This window comes from Maniola jurtina, chromosome 28, assembly GCF_905333055.1.
Source record: "Maniola jurtina chromosome 28, ilManJurt1.1, whole genome shotgun sequence".
In the NCBI taxonomy this organism is placed as follows: Eukaryota; Metazoa; Arthropoda; class Insecta; order Lepidoptera; family Nymphalidae; genus Maniola; species Maniola jurtina.
Window position 1 is genome coordinate 1,900,609 of NC_060056.1, and position 16,300 is coordinate 1,916,908.

Genomic DNA, 16,300 nt, shown 5'->3' on the forward strand with positions numbered 1-16,300 from the left:
CATTTGATTTTCAATTCATTCATTCAGGAAAATCAAATGAAAATAAACGAAATCTGCGTCTTCTTATGCAAATATGGTGCCAATGACTTGGACAAACAGGGGAGCCAACATAACGCCATAGGTACTATTCGATGAAACGCACTATACCTATTCAATTGAATCAGTATTTATTTTATGTTTTATGATTTTTTACCCGACTGCGGCAAAGCCAAAAGGTAGGATAATGATTTTAGCAGTCTATGTATGTATGTGTGTATGTTTGTATCCAGATTCTGTGTGTTCCACCGTAGCATCTAAACTACTGGGCCGATTTTGATGAATGAAGTGTCAATTGATTCTTTGTAAAGGCCTGGGTGGCATAGGCTATATTTTATACGAAAAAAATTGACCTAGCGGTTATCAAAAAAAGTGGTGGTCTCCAAAAATATTTTTTTGCTAAAGTATCGAGTGGGGTGTCAAATGAAAGAGGAGAAAATTCTGAATTCTTGGGTATAAATGTATAACAACATTAAAATACACCAAACGACAGACAAACAATTTTACTCTAATATTTCGGTGTCGTAAGAGGATCGCAGTCGGGTTTTAGTTTTCAACTTTATTTCTGGGTTAAAATAACTCCATGACACACAAGATGTTTATTGTATTAAAATTATTTTGCTAACATAACATAATTTTTTCAATGTTGTATAGAAATGGACGTTATTTTGAGGAATTTTATGATAAGTACACAAGATGATTTTTTTAAATAAAATATTTTGCTATATATATTACGAAACCTATACTTCGCGACAGGTTAACATAGCAATCGGGGTTTAGACGCCTCGCACACCCGAACAGCTCCCGCGCCAATCCGATGTGGGATGGGCACCCCCCACCTCATATTCCGATTGCCATGTCGGCCTGTCGCGTACTATACGGTATATTATTTTAACTTTAAGTTAGATTGTAGTTGATTTTTTATTTTAATTAAACCATTTTATGGATTTTTGCCTATTTATTATTAGATAGGTAATGTTTTAATAAAAATATTTTCCAGAATTTTATGCAATCGAAATCGGTTCAGTAACACTTATATTTCTTTACAATACAATACAGTGAAACATTAATTTTTAAATGCCCTAAATAAGTTAGTCTAAGTTTCTAAGTAGGTATACTTACTGATTTAAAGAAAAAAATCTTGGTCACAAAATTAATAAAAATCGGTCAAGTGTGAGTCGGACTCACATTTGTGGGATTCCGTATACAAATAGTTGCGAGCAGCGAAGGGATTTTTTTTCAAGATGAGTTCATTTTTCCCTCCGCGTTGATCAATGATTAATATTTAAAATTATTATTAATATTTAAAATCGTTCGACGTGTTTTTAAAGTTACCCACATTCATCATTTCTCAATCAAGTGCGGTTTAAACTCAAATGAAGAGCTAGAATCCAAAGCCAGTTAAAAAAGCTTCAACTGTCAATCACTGAACTGTCAGTGTCACTGTCATTTATGTCATTGTCAGCTTTGTTGTGGTTTCTTGTGATTTGTTTTGTGATTTTTAAGTTTTATTGACGAAAAAGCGATTTATTCTCTCAAATATATAAATTATAAACAAAATGAGCTCGCTGCAAGAGCGCTTGCAGCAGTTCCGCGCGCCGATGGACGCGTGGAGCACGCGGGAGCAACTGTGCCTCGCGTCTGCGGTGCTGCGTAGCGGCGACCAGAACTGGATGTCCGTGTCTCGAGCCCTGAAGACTGCGGGCGAGGCGGGCCGGCCGCCGGACTGGTACTCACAGAAGAGGTAGAAACATTGACACATAATTACGAATATTTGGTTCCCTGGAAGAGATCGCTAGGTAGCGATAAGGCCGCCAAATTGTACCTACCTGCTTATATTCTGTTGTGCTTTGTATGTGTTGTTTCTGTACTAATTTTGTGGTATATTCATTCATTCAATATTGATTATTGATTTGGGGATACAGAATATTGGTTTGGGGCTGAGATTGATAGTCATCAGTCATGACAATAGCATTTGCGCCACATTGAGCTGGTCCGGAACGAACATATGAAACATGAAATTTTCTATGTATCTATGTCTGCTTTTAATATTAGGTTCCTCCACGTAGGCATCCTATAGGCAACCTTGCTCGCTTGATTGCAGCCAAGCAAAAGTCCATTAATATAAAAAAATCTGTGTATTTATAATTTAAAAAGGATTAAAGAAATTATCAGCAAAGACAGCATACCAGCTATTTTATTTTAATGTGTCTATCACACCTAGATTCAAGACTGCATGATACAAGTTTTATTTATATAACCCTTCTAGCTTTGTAACACATTTACCGAAGCTTACTTAGCACAAGAAGTGCTACTCTGAATGTGGAATTGAAACTAGACATAACTCCAAACCTCTTATATATACATATTATAAATGCAAAAGTGTATTTGCCGGCTTGCGTTATCTAGCCATGGTTAAAAAACCATGCTGTAACAGAGAAATGGCACGACATGATTTTTGGTATAGATGTTATGTAGTTAAAAACTTGGAGTGTAGTCATAGAGTTCGCACAAGATTTTAATAACCTAAATTGATGCAGATTAAGTTGCAGGCATTGTCTAGTCATTCATAAATTCTACTAGCAAAGCAATGATGGGTCATTTATTTAATTTAAATATATAGTATATCAAAAACAAATCATTTCTTATAAATTATTGAATAGGGATTCTTCCAAAATTTGTAAAATCCATATTCGTTGCTAGTTTGCTAATAATTTCAAGCATATCAGCAAGCGCAGTGTGGGACAACCTCTAACCCGCTGGGCTGACAAAGATATGAAGATAGCAGGAAGTGGGTGGATGAGGAAGGCGGAGGATCGAGTGTGGTGGCGCGCCCTTAAAAGGCCTATGTCCAGCAGTGGACGCAAACAGGCTGATTGATTGATTGATTGAACCGTTCCAAATTCTTGATTTAACTAAAGCAGTATTGTAGCAGCCATGCAGTGTATGATAACAATTATTAGAACTTGTATTACATGGGCTGTATTTACAACATGTGCTGTGGTTATAATTAGAACTATGGTAGAAAATGAGGGCCAGAGCTTGCCAGGCTTGACCGAGGTGTTTCGGTCTTGATGTTTCTGAAGTGAATTGGTGAATGTGTTGCCCGGGGTTCGCCAAGGCCAGCAGGATATTCGAATCGTTCCGAATTCAAATTGTGTTCTAAACGGCAGCTGCAAAGTGCAATGTTTTCTTCACAGTATGTCAAATTACGTCAAGTATTTATAATGTCACATCTAAGTATTTCACACAAGCTCCCATAACTGAACAAGCATTTGACGTTTGACAAAAACTTGATGCTTTGACTAGTAGGCATTATCCCCATTATAAACTCTTGCAGTTGTGCAGCTCAATATGGTGCCCTACTGGAGAATGTTGAAACACCAAAACGCAAGAAACGCAATTCCGAGGGTGCTGTGGAGACTCCCCAGGAGAGCATCCTGAAGACCCTCACTCAGCAGCGCATCCAGGAGATACAGAACACGCTGCAGGAGATGAACACACAGTATGAACAGATCAAGGTAACACTTTTGCAGCCGGGTTGATTCTTTGTGAAAAAGTCAGCTTTTCTGTCCCTGCTGACAGTCTTTCTGTGGCTTGCTTATAATGTTTTTCATATTTTTTCGTTGATGAAAACTCTTCTAGTGTGATGGAACTACATACAGCGCCATCTATCGTACAATACGAAAGTTGCTGTAGCCATGGTTGTAAACATGATATACAAAGATGAATATCTATGATCTATCTTTGATATGAATATCTTATCTAAGATGAATATTGAATAATATTGTACGTAAAGCTGTAGTAGTATAATGGACTTATGTGAGCACAACTCTAACCTACATCCATCCTGCCTACCCGTGACCCTATTTCGAAGCATCTGCTGTCTGTCGTCCATCTGTCTGTCAGCGGACTGTATCTCATAAACCATTCTAAAACCACCAATCACTCCAAAAGAGTTTGTCTGGGAGCCAGACTCATATGACCAGTTTTTTACCCCCAAGCTCAAAGTGTTTTTAAACCTACATAATAATATTGCTTTTTCCTAAAGTCAATAAAGAAGTTCCACTTGAAATACAGAATGAAATCACTGAAGTCCGTAACCCAGCCACACCAGATGAGAGAATCCAGGAACTCTGGGCCGGTATAGAAGCAGCGAAACGCGCGCGCGAGAGAGAGAACGCGAAGCGCGCCGCCTGGCTGAAAGAGCGAGAGGAAAGACGCGCAAGGAACGAGAGAGCGTGGCGACCGGCGCAGACTCCGCCCCCCACTACAGGTATTTGTTACTAGTTTTACTGCTCTAGGTTCTCGCCCTTTTGAATCTTTTTTTTTTTTTTTTTTTTTTATAAAGAATATTAGCCATGTTAAATGACTAATATTACCCTTTCCTCTCCAACTAAGCGTCAGGCTTGTGCTAGGAGTAGGTACGACAATAGTGCAACGGGCGGGGTTTGAACCGTCGACTTTTCGGTTTTCAGTCCACTCCTTTACCAGTTGAGCTATTGAGGCTTTGGCAGGTAATGTCAGCATATGAGAACAGAGTGTTAAGAAAGACCCCTATGGCCGAGAAGGCGTGTCGACCGAGGCAGATGCATCGCTTTCCATCAGCTGTGATTGTGGTGAACAGCTTGCCTATCACACTAATATTATAAAGGCGAAAGTTTGTGTGTATGTTTGTTACTCTTTCACGCAAAAACTACTGGACGGATTTGGCTGAAATTCGGAATGGACATAGATAATATCATAGATTAAAACATAGGCTACTTTTTATCCCGGAAAATCAAAGAGTTCCTACGGGATTTCGAAGACCTAAGTCATGCATCAGCCAGTAATCAATGAAAAAAAAAAATGTTAACTACGCCAGCTCTCCTACAGATCTCCTTATTGCTGATTTGATCACATAGTGAAACTCGCAAGTGTACCTCTTTCCATCGCCTTCTGATAAGGGTTATGGTTACATACTTGTACTTGAAATAAATTGACTTAGATTGAATTATATAGCCAAGATAGACACTAAGCTAGTTCTAAGAAGTGGGTGCCTGGGTCTTGGGGAACCAGGGAGCATGGACACTGGTCGGCTCATTGGTTCCCCAGGGACTACGGCACCCTACCTGTTTGTACCTATTTGTAAATTTGGCTGAATAAAAGGTTTTTATTATCTCTCATTTATTTATTTTTCCCATTTTATCCTATTTTTAAACAACAAACAATAAAATAACAAAAACAACAGAAAAAATAACAGAAACACAGAAAAAATAACAGAAACAACAGAAAAAATAACAGAAACACAGAAAAAATAACAGAAACGTAGAAAAAATAACAGAAACAGAAAAAATAACAGAAACAACAAAAAATAAAATAACATCAACAACAAAATCAATAAATAACAGAAACAAAAGAGAAATAAAATAACATAAACAACAAAAAACTAAAGTAACGGAAAAAAAAAACATTGAATAAAAATATGATAAAATTATTATTATTATTAACTAGTTTCATTCTGCCAGGTACTCCGGTAACGCCGTCTTCACCACTGCTGACGTCACTGCTGAAGTCTTCGCCGGTGGTCACCACACCACAGCACATACCACACCCCGCGACCATAGTTGGTGAGTACTGAGTTGTCATTTTTAGGGTTCCGTAATTGAACCGAACTAAACTTCCAGTTTTCAAACCAAGATAACTATACTAAGTGGCAAGTATCATATGAAAGGGCTTTACCTGCACATTCTAAAACTGATTAATATTTTTTTTATGCATAATAGTTTTTGATTTATCGTGCAAAATATCAGTACGGTACCTGAGTACGGAACCCTCGGTGCGCGAGTCAAACTCGCGCTTGACCGTTTTTTTTCTTTTACAGATTCTGTGTCGCCGTCGGCTGGCGCGCCTACTCTTTCTCTGTTACTGGAGCAAACAGGCCATGCTCAAGAGAGCAAGCACGCTGCCATAGAGCATATCAAGAGTCAACTGGTACAGATTGAGCACCAACTCAAAGGTACTCAAAATCTGTTTTCTACTGTCTGTGGTTACTGAATCTCCTATATATATTTTTTATTCAGATACAAGTTAGCCCTTGACTGCAATGTCACCTGGTGGTAAGTGATGATGCAGTCTAAGACTACTAATTATTCATTTGTTCATGAACACATTTTTTTGTCATGTAGCTACAAATTCACGGGGTTCGTATTTTTCTTTTACTTGTGCTATAAGACTTACCTACTTGCCAAATTTAATGATTCTAGGGTACTCTATGGGTTTTCTTGACAGACAGACAGACAACATAGTGATCCTTTTTCCTTTCCTTTCTTGATTCCTTTTTCCTTTTGAGGTACAGAACCCAAAAAATAAAAATAAACCGTTTTTCTTCTATTCTCAGCCAACTCCCAACCACAGCAGAGCCAGCCAGCGATGCAGCCGGTGCCCACAGTGGACATCGACGACATCGAGATAAAGGCTGAGGATGTGTATGCATTCCGTGACGTCGACATACATATACCGCCCGTCACCACCATGCACAAGACTCCAGTCAGGTGAGCTTGACTTAAGATACTATGTTGAATTGACTTCAGTCTTGAATATGTTGAATTGACTTGAGCCTTGGAATATGTTGAATTAACTTGAGCCTTAGAATATGTTGAATTGACTTGAGCCTTGGAATATGTTGAATTGACTTGAGCCTTGGAATATGTTGAATTAACTTGAGCCTTGGAATATGTTGAATTGACTTGAGCCTTGGAATATGTTGAATTGACTTGAGCCTTGGAATATGTTGAATTGACTTGAGCCTTGGAATATGTTGAATTGACTTGAGCCTTGGAATATGTTGAATTGACTTGAGCCTTGGAATATGTTGAATTGACTTGAGCCTTGGAATATGTTGAATTAACTTGAGCCTTGGAATATGTTGAATTGACTTGAGCCTTGGAATATGTTGAATTGACTTGAGCCTTGGAATATGTTGAATTGACTTGAGCCTTGGAATATGTTGAATTGACTTGAGCCTTGGAATATGTTGAATTGACTTGAGCCTTGGAATATGTTGAATTGACTTGAGCCTTGGAATATGTTGAATTGACTTGAGCCTTGGAATATGTTGAATTAACTTGAGCCTTGGAATATGTTGAATTGACTTGAGCCTTGAAAATGTTCAATTGACTCATAGCCCGCTTCATCAAAGCGGTAACTCGTTGGTGGGTGGAATCTACGTTATTATATATTACTATTGACTTAAGCTTCGAATATGTTGAATTGACTCAAGTCTTAAATATGTTAAATTGACTTAATACTTGAATATGTAGAATTAACTTAAGACTTGAATATATTGATTTACTTTAAGATTTGAATATATTGAATCAACTAAGGTTTGAATATGTTAAATTGCCTTAAGATTTGAATATGTTAAATTAATTTAAGACTTGAATATGTTGAATTAACTTAAGACTTGAATATGCTGAATTGACTTAAGTCTTGAATATGTTGAATTGACTTAAGACTTGAATATGTTGAATTTTCAGACAGACAGACAACAGAGTAATCGTCTAGGGGTCTCTCTTTTCCTTTTGAGGACCTTAAAAAAGAGTTCTTAACAGTTTTTCTTTTTATAATTAACACAGGGTCATAGAGAAACCATCGCCAAAGAAAGAGATTGAAATACCTGCACAGGAACCAGAGGTTATTGAACCACCAGTCGAGATTATCAAGGTAACTTGACTTTGGCTTGAATAATTATATTTTTAACTAGTTTTAGACTTTAAAAAAAATTACCAACTAATAATAATTAGTTACGGAAGAAGTCGCAGGCATAATCACATCACACTAATATTATAAAGGAGAAAGTTTGTATGTGTGTGTGTGTGTGTGTGTATGTGTGTGTATATGTATGTTTGTTACTCCTTCACGCAAAAACTACTGTACGGATTGGGCTGAAATTTAGAATGGAGATAGATTATACCCTGGATTAGCACATAGGCTACTTTTTACCCCGAAAAATCAAAGAGTGCCCACAGGAATTTAAAAACCTACATCCACGCGAACGAAGTCGCGGGCATCAGCTAGTACATTATACCCGCGACTTCGTCCGCGTGGACCACACAGATTTCAAACCCCTATTTCATCCCCTTAGGGGTTAAATTTTCAAAAATCCTTTCTTAGCAGATAGCTATCTGTATACCAAATTTCAGGTCAATCTGTCAAATAGTTGAGCTGTGCGTTAATAGATCTCTCAGTCAGCTTTTCCTTTTATATATTTTGATACTAGCTGTGCCCGCGACTTCGTTCGCGTGGAATAGTGACTTTTCGGGCGAAGCGTGTAGTACGTACTCTGTACGTTAAAAATGTTCGCCGTGATTCTTTAAATTGACATAACTTTTTTATTTATGAACCGATTGACATGAAATAAACACTAAATGTTAAGTGAAGCTTACTACAATATATTAGTGAAACCCGTATCTAAATCGAATAAGCCGTTTCTGATATTAGCGTGCACAAACACACATACAAACAGACAAAAAAAAATTAATTACAATTTTGGGTTCGGCATCGATATAATAACAACCCCTGCTACTTTTTTTTTATATATTTCCATTGTACAGACACCACTTTTCTACAATTTTATTATATGTATAGATTTTGAATGCTAAAGCAAATTCCTAAACTGATTTCACTGGGAATTCAATCCGGGTCCTTATTATTTTTTTTTTTTTTATTCACTATAGGCAAGCGCTTGACCACAATCACACCTGATGGAAAGTGATGATGTGGTCTAAGATGGGACGCGTTTACCTAGAAGGTGCCTATTCACTCTTGTTTTAAAGATACCCGGATTGTAATTGGTAAGAAACACAGATCGCGGGAGAGTATTCCAAACCTTAGCCATGCGTATGAGGAATGAAGACGCAAAACGTTTCGTGCGTGTAGATGGAATGTCGACGACATAAGGATGGAAACTCGCCCGACGTCTTGCGGTTCGGTGGTAAAATGGTGAAGGGGGGACAAGACTACAGCGCTGCCAATGCGTCAGGAAGAAGGTCATCAGATAACAATTTGTTGGTTTCAGGAAGAACCAGTTGCTGAAGAAACAATCAACGAAGGAATCTCAGCTCCAGAAGAAATGGAAGTAGTAAGTAGTGTCCAAATTCAAATTCTTTATTTATATATATTATATTCAAAAAATAAATAAAATAAAAAAATAAATAAAAATATATAAATATTATATTCAATATTTTTATTCAATTAAACTTGTACAAGTGCTTTTGAATCGTCAAAATAATCTACCACTGGTTCGGAATGCCGTTCATACCGAGAAGAACCAGCAAGAAACTCGGCGGTTGCTCTTTTCAAGTATTCAATTTACAATAATATGCCACACTGTACTATACAAGCAATTGTAGCGCGCTGGAGCGAATCAAATCCAAGCTTTTTTGTCATTTACATAATCATCGATCATGTCCGATCCGAGACTGCCAATCCGGCAACGTACTGGACTGTGGCCAAACCCTTCTCTTACTGAGAGGAGACCCGTACTCAGTAGTGAGCCGGTAATGGGTAAATCATGATGAAGTAGTATTCGAAGTTGCACTCACTCTCTCTCGCTCAAGTATCTCTAGTCTCTTTCTCTCACTAGCCTCTCTCTCTCTCTCTCTCTCTTCAGTCTCTCACACTAGAGAACAATAGCGAAACTGGAGAGAAAGAAGAAGCGAGATAGCTCGCTTGCTCTCTCTCTCCCGCTTTTTTATCTCTCTCTCTTTCTCTTTCATGTCGCTACAATCATAGGATACAAACTCTATGTCCTTTATGTTAATAGGATGAGACGCCCATGCAGGAAATGCCGCCAGAGGAACTCCTGTCGCCGCCGAAACCGGAAGTTAAGACCACGTTCCCGGAAGTCAAAACCACGTTCCCGGAAGTCAAGACCACGTTCCCGGAAGTCAAGTTCCCGACGCTCGAGATCAAAATAATACATCCCGAAGAACCCAAGGTATATACAGTTTTTGTACCTAGTTTCTCCTTTCACCAAAGGTTGCCTGGTGGAGATTGCTCTGAGCGATAAGGCCGCCTTTGCATACAATTGTTTTTAGTTTTTTTTTGTTTTCTCGTTTTGTCATCATCATTTCATGGTTGGTTGGTATAGTTATGTTGCTTTAAAAATTGAAAATAATATAATTATTTATATATAAAACGGGAAGTTCCCTATAGGTTTTCTTGACAGACACGACAGATGGACAGACGGACAAACAGACAGACAGACATACAACAAAGTGATCCTATAAGGGTTCCGTTTTTCCTTTTGAGGTACAGAACCCTAAAAATATGTCAAATATAATGTATACTATAGAAAGTAATGTATAATTAGATGCAGATAAAAGAAGAAGTAAAAGAACCAGAAGTGCCAAAAATCATAGAAGAGAAGATCGTAGAAGAGCCAATACATGTAGAAGAGAAGGTAGAAGAAATAGTCATGCCTCAAGAAGATGATAACGTTGTAGAAGAAGCGTACGTAATTCTTCTTACGTTTACTTACTTATAGTTAACTAGCTTATGTCCACGACTTCGTCCGCGTGGGCTACACAAATTTTAAACCCCTTTTTTACCCCCTCAAGGGTTGAATTTTCAAAAATCTGTTCTTAGCGGATGTCTACGTCATAATAGCAATCTGCATGCCAAATTTCAGCCCGATACGTCCACTAGTTTGAGCTGTGTTGCTAGATCAGTCAGTCAGTGAGCTTTTCCAGTTATATAACTAGACTATCTGATGCCCGCGACTTCGTTCGCCTGAATATAGGTTATATAGGAACTCTTTAATTTTCGGACTCGGGACTCTTTTAACTCGGGATAAAAAGAAGCCTATGCGTTAATCCAAGGTATAATCTATCTCCATTACAAATTTCAGCCAAATCCGTCCAGTAGTTTTTGCGTGAAAGAGTAACAAACATACACACATACACACAAACTTTCGCCTTTATAATATTAAGTATGATTTAGATGTCACATTTATGTCGTAGAATCACAATCGAAGAACCACCGAAAACCGAAGAAGCAACCGTAGAGATAACCGAACAACCGCAGCCGAGACCGCTGACACCGCAACCAGAACCGCAACCGCAACAGCTGCAACCGGAAGCGTTACAACCGCAAATATCGCAACCGCACACGCTCCAACCGCAATCGCCGCAACCACAAACGTCGCAACCGGAAATGTCGCAACCGTATACGTCGCAACCGCCGTCGCCGCAACCAGAACCGCAACCGCAGGTTGAAATACAACTGCTAACGGAGGAAGTAACCGTTAATGAAATACCTGATCCTCAAGATATACCTCTCCCACCGGACTTAGAACCCACACAGAAGGAGCTGGAAGGTAACCACATTTATACACACACACACATACACACACACACACGCACACGCACGCACACACACATACATACACCTAGATGATGCTCGCGACTCCGTCCGCGTGTATTTAGGTTTTTTTTTTTAAATCTCGTGGGAACTCTTTGCTTTTCTGGGATAAAAATTTGCAGAATTTTCGGGGTGTAAGCTACCTACCTCTGTACCAGACATATAAATCGGTTAAACGGATAGACCCTTAAAAATCCCGTAGGAACTCTTTGATTTTCCGGGACCAAAAGTAGCCTATGTCCGCCCGTCCCCGGGATGTAAGCTAACTCATTAAAATCGGTTCAGCGGTTGAGCCGTGAAAACGTAACAGACAGACAGACCGACACACTTTTCGCATTTACAATAATATTATAGTATGGATATGGATAATATTAATATAGACTAGTGACACGCCCCGGCTTCGCTCGGATGGCTTATTACAATTTTCATACAGATCCTTAAATTTTTTGGAAAATAAAATATAGCCTATGTCACTCAGGAATAAGGTAGCTTTCTACTGGTGAAGTAATTTTCAAAATCGGTTCAGTAGTTCCAGAGATTACCCCCTGCAAACAGACTTACATACCTCTTTATAATATTAATAAGTATATAGGGATACCTGGCGTGTACTACTGCGCTAAAAAACCGGCCAAGTGCGAGGCAGACTCGCGCACCGAGGGTTCTGTACCTGGGTATTTTTTCTACATTTTGCACGATAAACCAAAATCTATCATATACAAACCTACATAGACTGCTAAAATCATAACCCTTCCTTTTGGCTTTGCCGTAGTCGGGTAATAAAAAGGTGCCCTTTCGTATTTCTATTGTCAGTGTGAATTATAAAAATTGCAGCCCTAGAAGAGATACAGCTGCCACCAAACTCGCCTCTAAAAGAAGAGTCGATACCCACAGAAGATGACCTCACAGAAGAGAAGATAGAACAGCCAATCCCAGAAGAGGCAGAGAAGGTAGAAGTTATTACAGAAGAGCAGAGCGTAGAGGATAAAGTTCTAGAAGATATGAAGAAGGATGAAGATGCTGAGGTACGATATTATATTATTTTTGAAGGGTTCCGTTCCTCAAAAGGAATAAAGGAACCCTTATAGGAACACTTCGTTGTCGGTCTGTCTGTCAAGAGCATCAAAACCAAGCAATGTCTTATAGCATAAGTAAAGAGAAAATCCAAAATTTGATTTGCACTTACATCACAAAAACTGTCCAAGTGCGAGTCAGACTCGCGCACTGAGGGTTCCGTACTCAGATATTTTTCCAACATTTTGCACAATAAATCAAAAACTATTATACATAAATATAAATAAAAATTTGTTTTAGTATGTACAGCTAAAGCCCTTTCATATGATACTCCACTTGGTATAGTTATCTTACTTTTTTTTGTTAAATGATGTAACCACAAATTCTCGGTTTTCAGGTTTATTCCTGTACTTGTGCTATAAGATCTACCTACCTGCCAAATTTCATGATTCTAGGTCAACAGGAAGTATCCTATATATAATATAGGTTTCTTGACAGACAGACCGACAGAGAACGAAATGATACTATAAGGGTTTTTCCTTCCGAGGTATGGAACCCTAAAAAAAATCAAAAAGTGCTATTTTTTGTACGATGGTAAGGAAACCTTCGTGTGCAGATTTGAGTCGCACTTTACCGATTTTTTGCTATAGAGAACCGATTTCTTTTGCCAACAACCGTTTTGTTACCAGGACTCCATCCCTCTAAAAGAGATGATAAAAGAGGGCAGTCAAGAGGAGGCGAAGACGGAGAGGGAGGGCATAGAAGAGGACACACACACCGAGACAGATGATGATACACCTATGGAGGTGAGTATGTGTGTGTGTGTGAGCGTGCGTGCGTGCGGTTATTTTCGTACGGATCTCCAACTTTTTGAAAATAAAATATAGCGTACTAGAGGATGCCCGCGACTTCGTCCGCGTGGTTTTAGGTTTTTAAAGATCCAGTGGGAACTGTTTGGTTTCTGGGATAAAAAGTTGTCTATGTCAATAACATGGACAGACACACTTTCGCATTTTTAATATTAGTATGGATTACGTAAACTTAAATCAAAAGCTACGAGGGTTCCAAACGCTCCCAAGTCTGAGAAGAGCCCACAACAAACTCAGCCGGGTAATGTCCAATGTATGAATGTGTGGATGTGTTGTTCACATATACATACAAGTTTTGATATGTTTTTTGTCTCGCAGCTGAGCCGCGAGGAAGACAAGGAAGGAAAGAAGAGAAGAGATTACTCTCGCAAGAAGAAATCTGATTCACGAAGTAAGATTCTCACATTTTTTATTATTTTTAATCGACTTCAAGAAAGGAGGCCTTGACTGCCATCTCACCTGGTGGTAAGTGATGATGCAGTCTAAGATGGAAGCAGGCTAACCTGGAAGCCCATTAAACCAGCAATAAAATGCAACCATAGCAGTTTTTATTAAACCCATACCCCTTTGGTTTTCTACACGGCATCGTACCGGAACGCTTAATCGCTTGGCGTCACGGCTTTGCCGTTAGGGTGGTTACTAGCCACGGCCGAAGCCCACCAGACCGGACATGAAATTCGAAGCCCCCGGCGGGAATGAAACCCGGGGCCTCCCACTAATAAGACCACAGCGCTTACCAGTGCGCCAGGGAGGCCGTTATGAATGAGGTATAACTGATAATGAATGAATGAATGAATGAATATTCAAATTCAAAATATTTTTATTCAATCAAACTTTCTAGAAGTTCTTTTGAATCGTCAAAAGCATCTACCACTGGTTCGGAATGTCTTTCCTACCGAGAAGAGCCAGCAAGAAACTCGGCGGTTGCTCTTTTCAAAATTTTGATATAGAATACTATACCATGTATAAAAGTAATAATTGAAGTCTCGCGCATTGCTGCAGGTCAAATCCATGCTCTTTTATTATTTACATAATCTTCGATTGAATAATATGCTTTTCTCAGGAGCATATTTTTAATAATTTTTTTTAATATACTTTTATTGTTCACCACGAAATTAGTACAGAGAAAACACATACAAAGCACAACAAAATATAGGCAGGTAGGTACAATTTGGCGGCCTTATCGCTACCTAGCGATCTCTTCCAGGGAACCAAAATAATGTGTGGCACAGCTTTCAAAAATACAAGTGTAACGTAAACCGGAACGCCGTCGCGTCACTTCACCGCTCTCGTTCTGACAGGTCTATGCCTGTCAACTACTATCTATGGCTAAGTTAACACTCAACGTACCAACATAGTGATATTAACTTTGCAACGTACATTGTGTTCTAATTTTAAACCCCCGACCCAAAAAGAGGGGTGTTATAAGTTTGACGTGTGTATCTGTGTATCTGTCTGTGGCATCGTAGCGCCTAAACGAATGAACCGATTTTAACTTACTTTTTGTTGTTTGAAAGGTGGCTTGATCGAGAGTGTTCTTAGCTATAATCCAAAAAAATTGGTCCAGCCGTTTAAAAGTTATCAGCTATTTTCTAGTTTTCTTGTAGAAAAGAAGGTTAGATAACCCTTAGGTTCATAATATTTAAGTGTCAATTGACAAATGTCAAGCTGTCAAGATGGTTGTGTATTCGGTCTCTCTGTGTGTCTGTGCGCTCTTTACAAAGGCGCATTTGGAACCCTAGTCCCTTTATAAGTTTGCAAATTAACTTACACAAGTTTTTTCATAGTTTCTATCTCTCACAGCTTGTTCGGGGTCGGAGAGCGCGCCGGAGTCGCCCAGCGCGAGCGACGCCGAGCGGCAACACAGGTTGTGGAGGAAGAGTGTCATGCTTGTCTACAGCAGGTGTGTCACAGCTTTTTGATTTTTAGGGTTCCGTACAGGTGTCAACGGGACCCGGGACGTGGGATTCCTAAAAACTTATCCGCTTGATCGATTCATATGAAATTTGGTACCGAGGTAGCTTGCGTCCCCGTAATTGACATAGGCAACTTTTCATCCCGGAAAATCAAACAGTCCACGGGATCTTTAAAAACTTAAGTCCACGCGGACGAAGTCGCGAGCATCCTCTAGTATAAGGTATAAGCGGGCTAACTTGGCAGGGGTACGGCAGTTTTTTAAACCCTTTGGTTTCTACATCATCGTACCAGAACGCTAAGGCGCTTGGCGTGCTGCCAAGCGATTTAGTGTTCCGGTATACGGTTTTGTCGGTAGGATAGAAAATAGCTATTTTCCGGCCGAAGGCCGAAGCCTCCCACCAGACATAAATATAAATCAAATAAATATAAAATATACCAAGAGAAAAACAATAGGGGTGACAACTATGTCAAAAATATATTATTTCTTAGTAACTAATAAATAGACTCCAAAGTTCGTAAAATCAACGCTATTAGGTTTTATTAATATCTTTTTTAATTTTATTTAATTTTTTAGGCTCTGCGCACATAAGTACGCGTCTTTATTCCTAAGGCCAATAACAGACGAGGAGGCGCCCGGCTACAGCATCGTGGTCAAACGACCCATGGACCTGACCACTATTAGGAGAAACATCGACGCTGGTGTTATAAGGTAAAATACTAGCAAATCACACTAATATATAAAGTTTGTGTGTATGTGTGTATGTTTGTTACTCCATCACGCAAAAACAACTAGACGGATTTGGCTGTTTGGAATGGAGATAGATAATATCCTGAATTAGTTCATAGGCTACGTTTTATCCCGGAAAATTAAAAAGTTCCCGCGGGATTTCGAAAAAACTAAATCCACGCGGGCAAAGTCGCGGGCATTGGCTAGTAATTAATATGTGGTGGTCCTCACAGTCGCAAATGGAGGGCGCTTCTCACTCATATCAAGACATCGACACTGCTGACTTGAATACTGAACCCAAGCCAGTCGCCACTAACCAACCTGTCACTAGATGGCA

The 16,300-nt window shown here is 39.1% G+C and overlaps 1 protein-coding gene across 4 annotated transcripts in view; it reads left to right on the forward strand.

Annotated features, from left to right (window-relative positions):
* The window catches only part of LOC123879663 (bromodomain-containing protein 8-like), a 41,399-nt gene that overhangs the window by 23,407 nt on the left and 1,692 nt on the right, over window positions 1-16,300 (forward strand). Inside the window, exons 1-17 of one of the 4 annotated variants that reach the window (XM_045927513.1) lie at window positions 1,497-1,780; window positions 3,377-3,557; window positions 4,117-4,312; window positions 5,544-5,645; window positions 5,900-6,034; window positions 6,416-6,569; window positions 7,653-7,740; window positions 9,095-9,157; window positions 9,842-10,015; window positions 10,391-10,530; window positions 11,040-11,129; window positions 11,265-11,395; window positions 12,271-12,461; window positions 13,140-13,256; window positions 13,638-13,710; window positions 15,123-15,222; window positions 15,811-15,945. In XM_045927513.1, the coding sequence (XP_045783469.1) occupies window positions 1,596-1,780; window positions 3,377-3,557; window positions 4,117-4,312; window positions 5,544-5,645; window positions 5,900-6,034; window positions 6,416-6,569; window positions 7,653-7,740; window positions 9,095-9,157; window positions 9,842-10,015; window positions 10,391-10,530; window positions 11,040-11,129; window positions 11,265-11,395; window positions 12,271-12,461; window positions 13,140-13,256; window positions 13,638-13,710; window positions 15,123-15,222; window positions 15,811-15,945 (2,255 nt within the window). In that variant the 5' untranslated portion in view covers window positions 1,497-1,595. Of the gene's footprint in view, window positions 1-1,496; window positions 1,781-3,376; window positions 3,558-4,116; window positions 4,313-5,543; window positions 5,646-5,899; window positions 6,035-6,415; window positions 6,570-7,652; window positions 7,741-9,094; window positions 9,158-9,841; window positions 10,016-10,390; window positions 10,531-11,039; window positions 11,396-12,270; window positions 12,462-13,139; window positions 13,257-13,637; window positions 13,711-15,122; window positions 15,223-15,810; window positions 15,946-16,300 lie in introns of those variants that run through there. The other 3 variants (XM_045927512.1, XM_045927511.1, XM_045927510.1) reach the window with 3 other exon arrangements.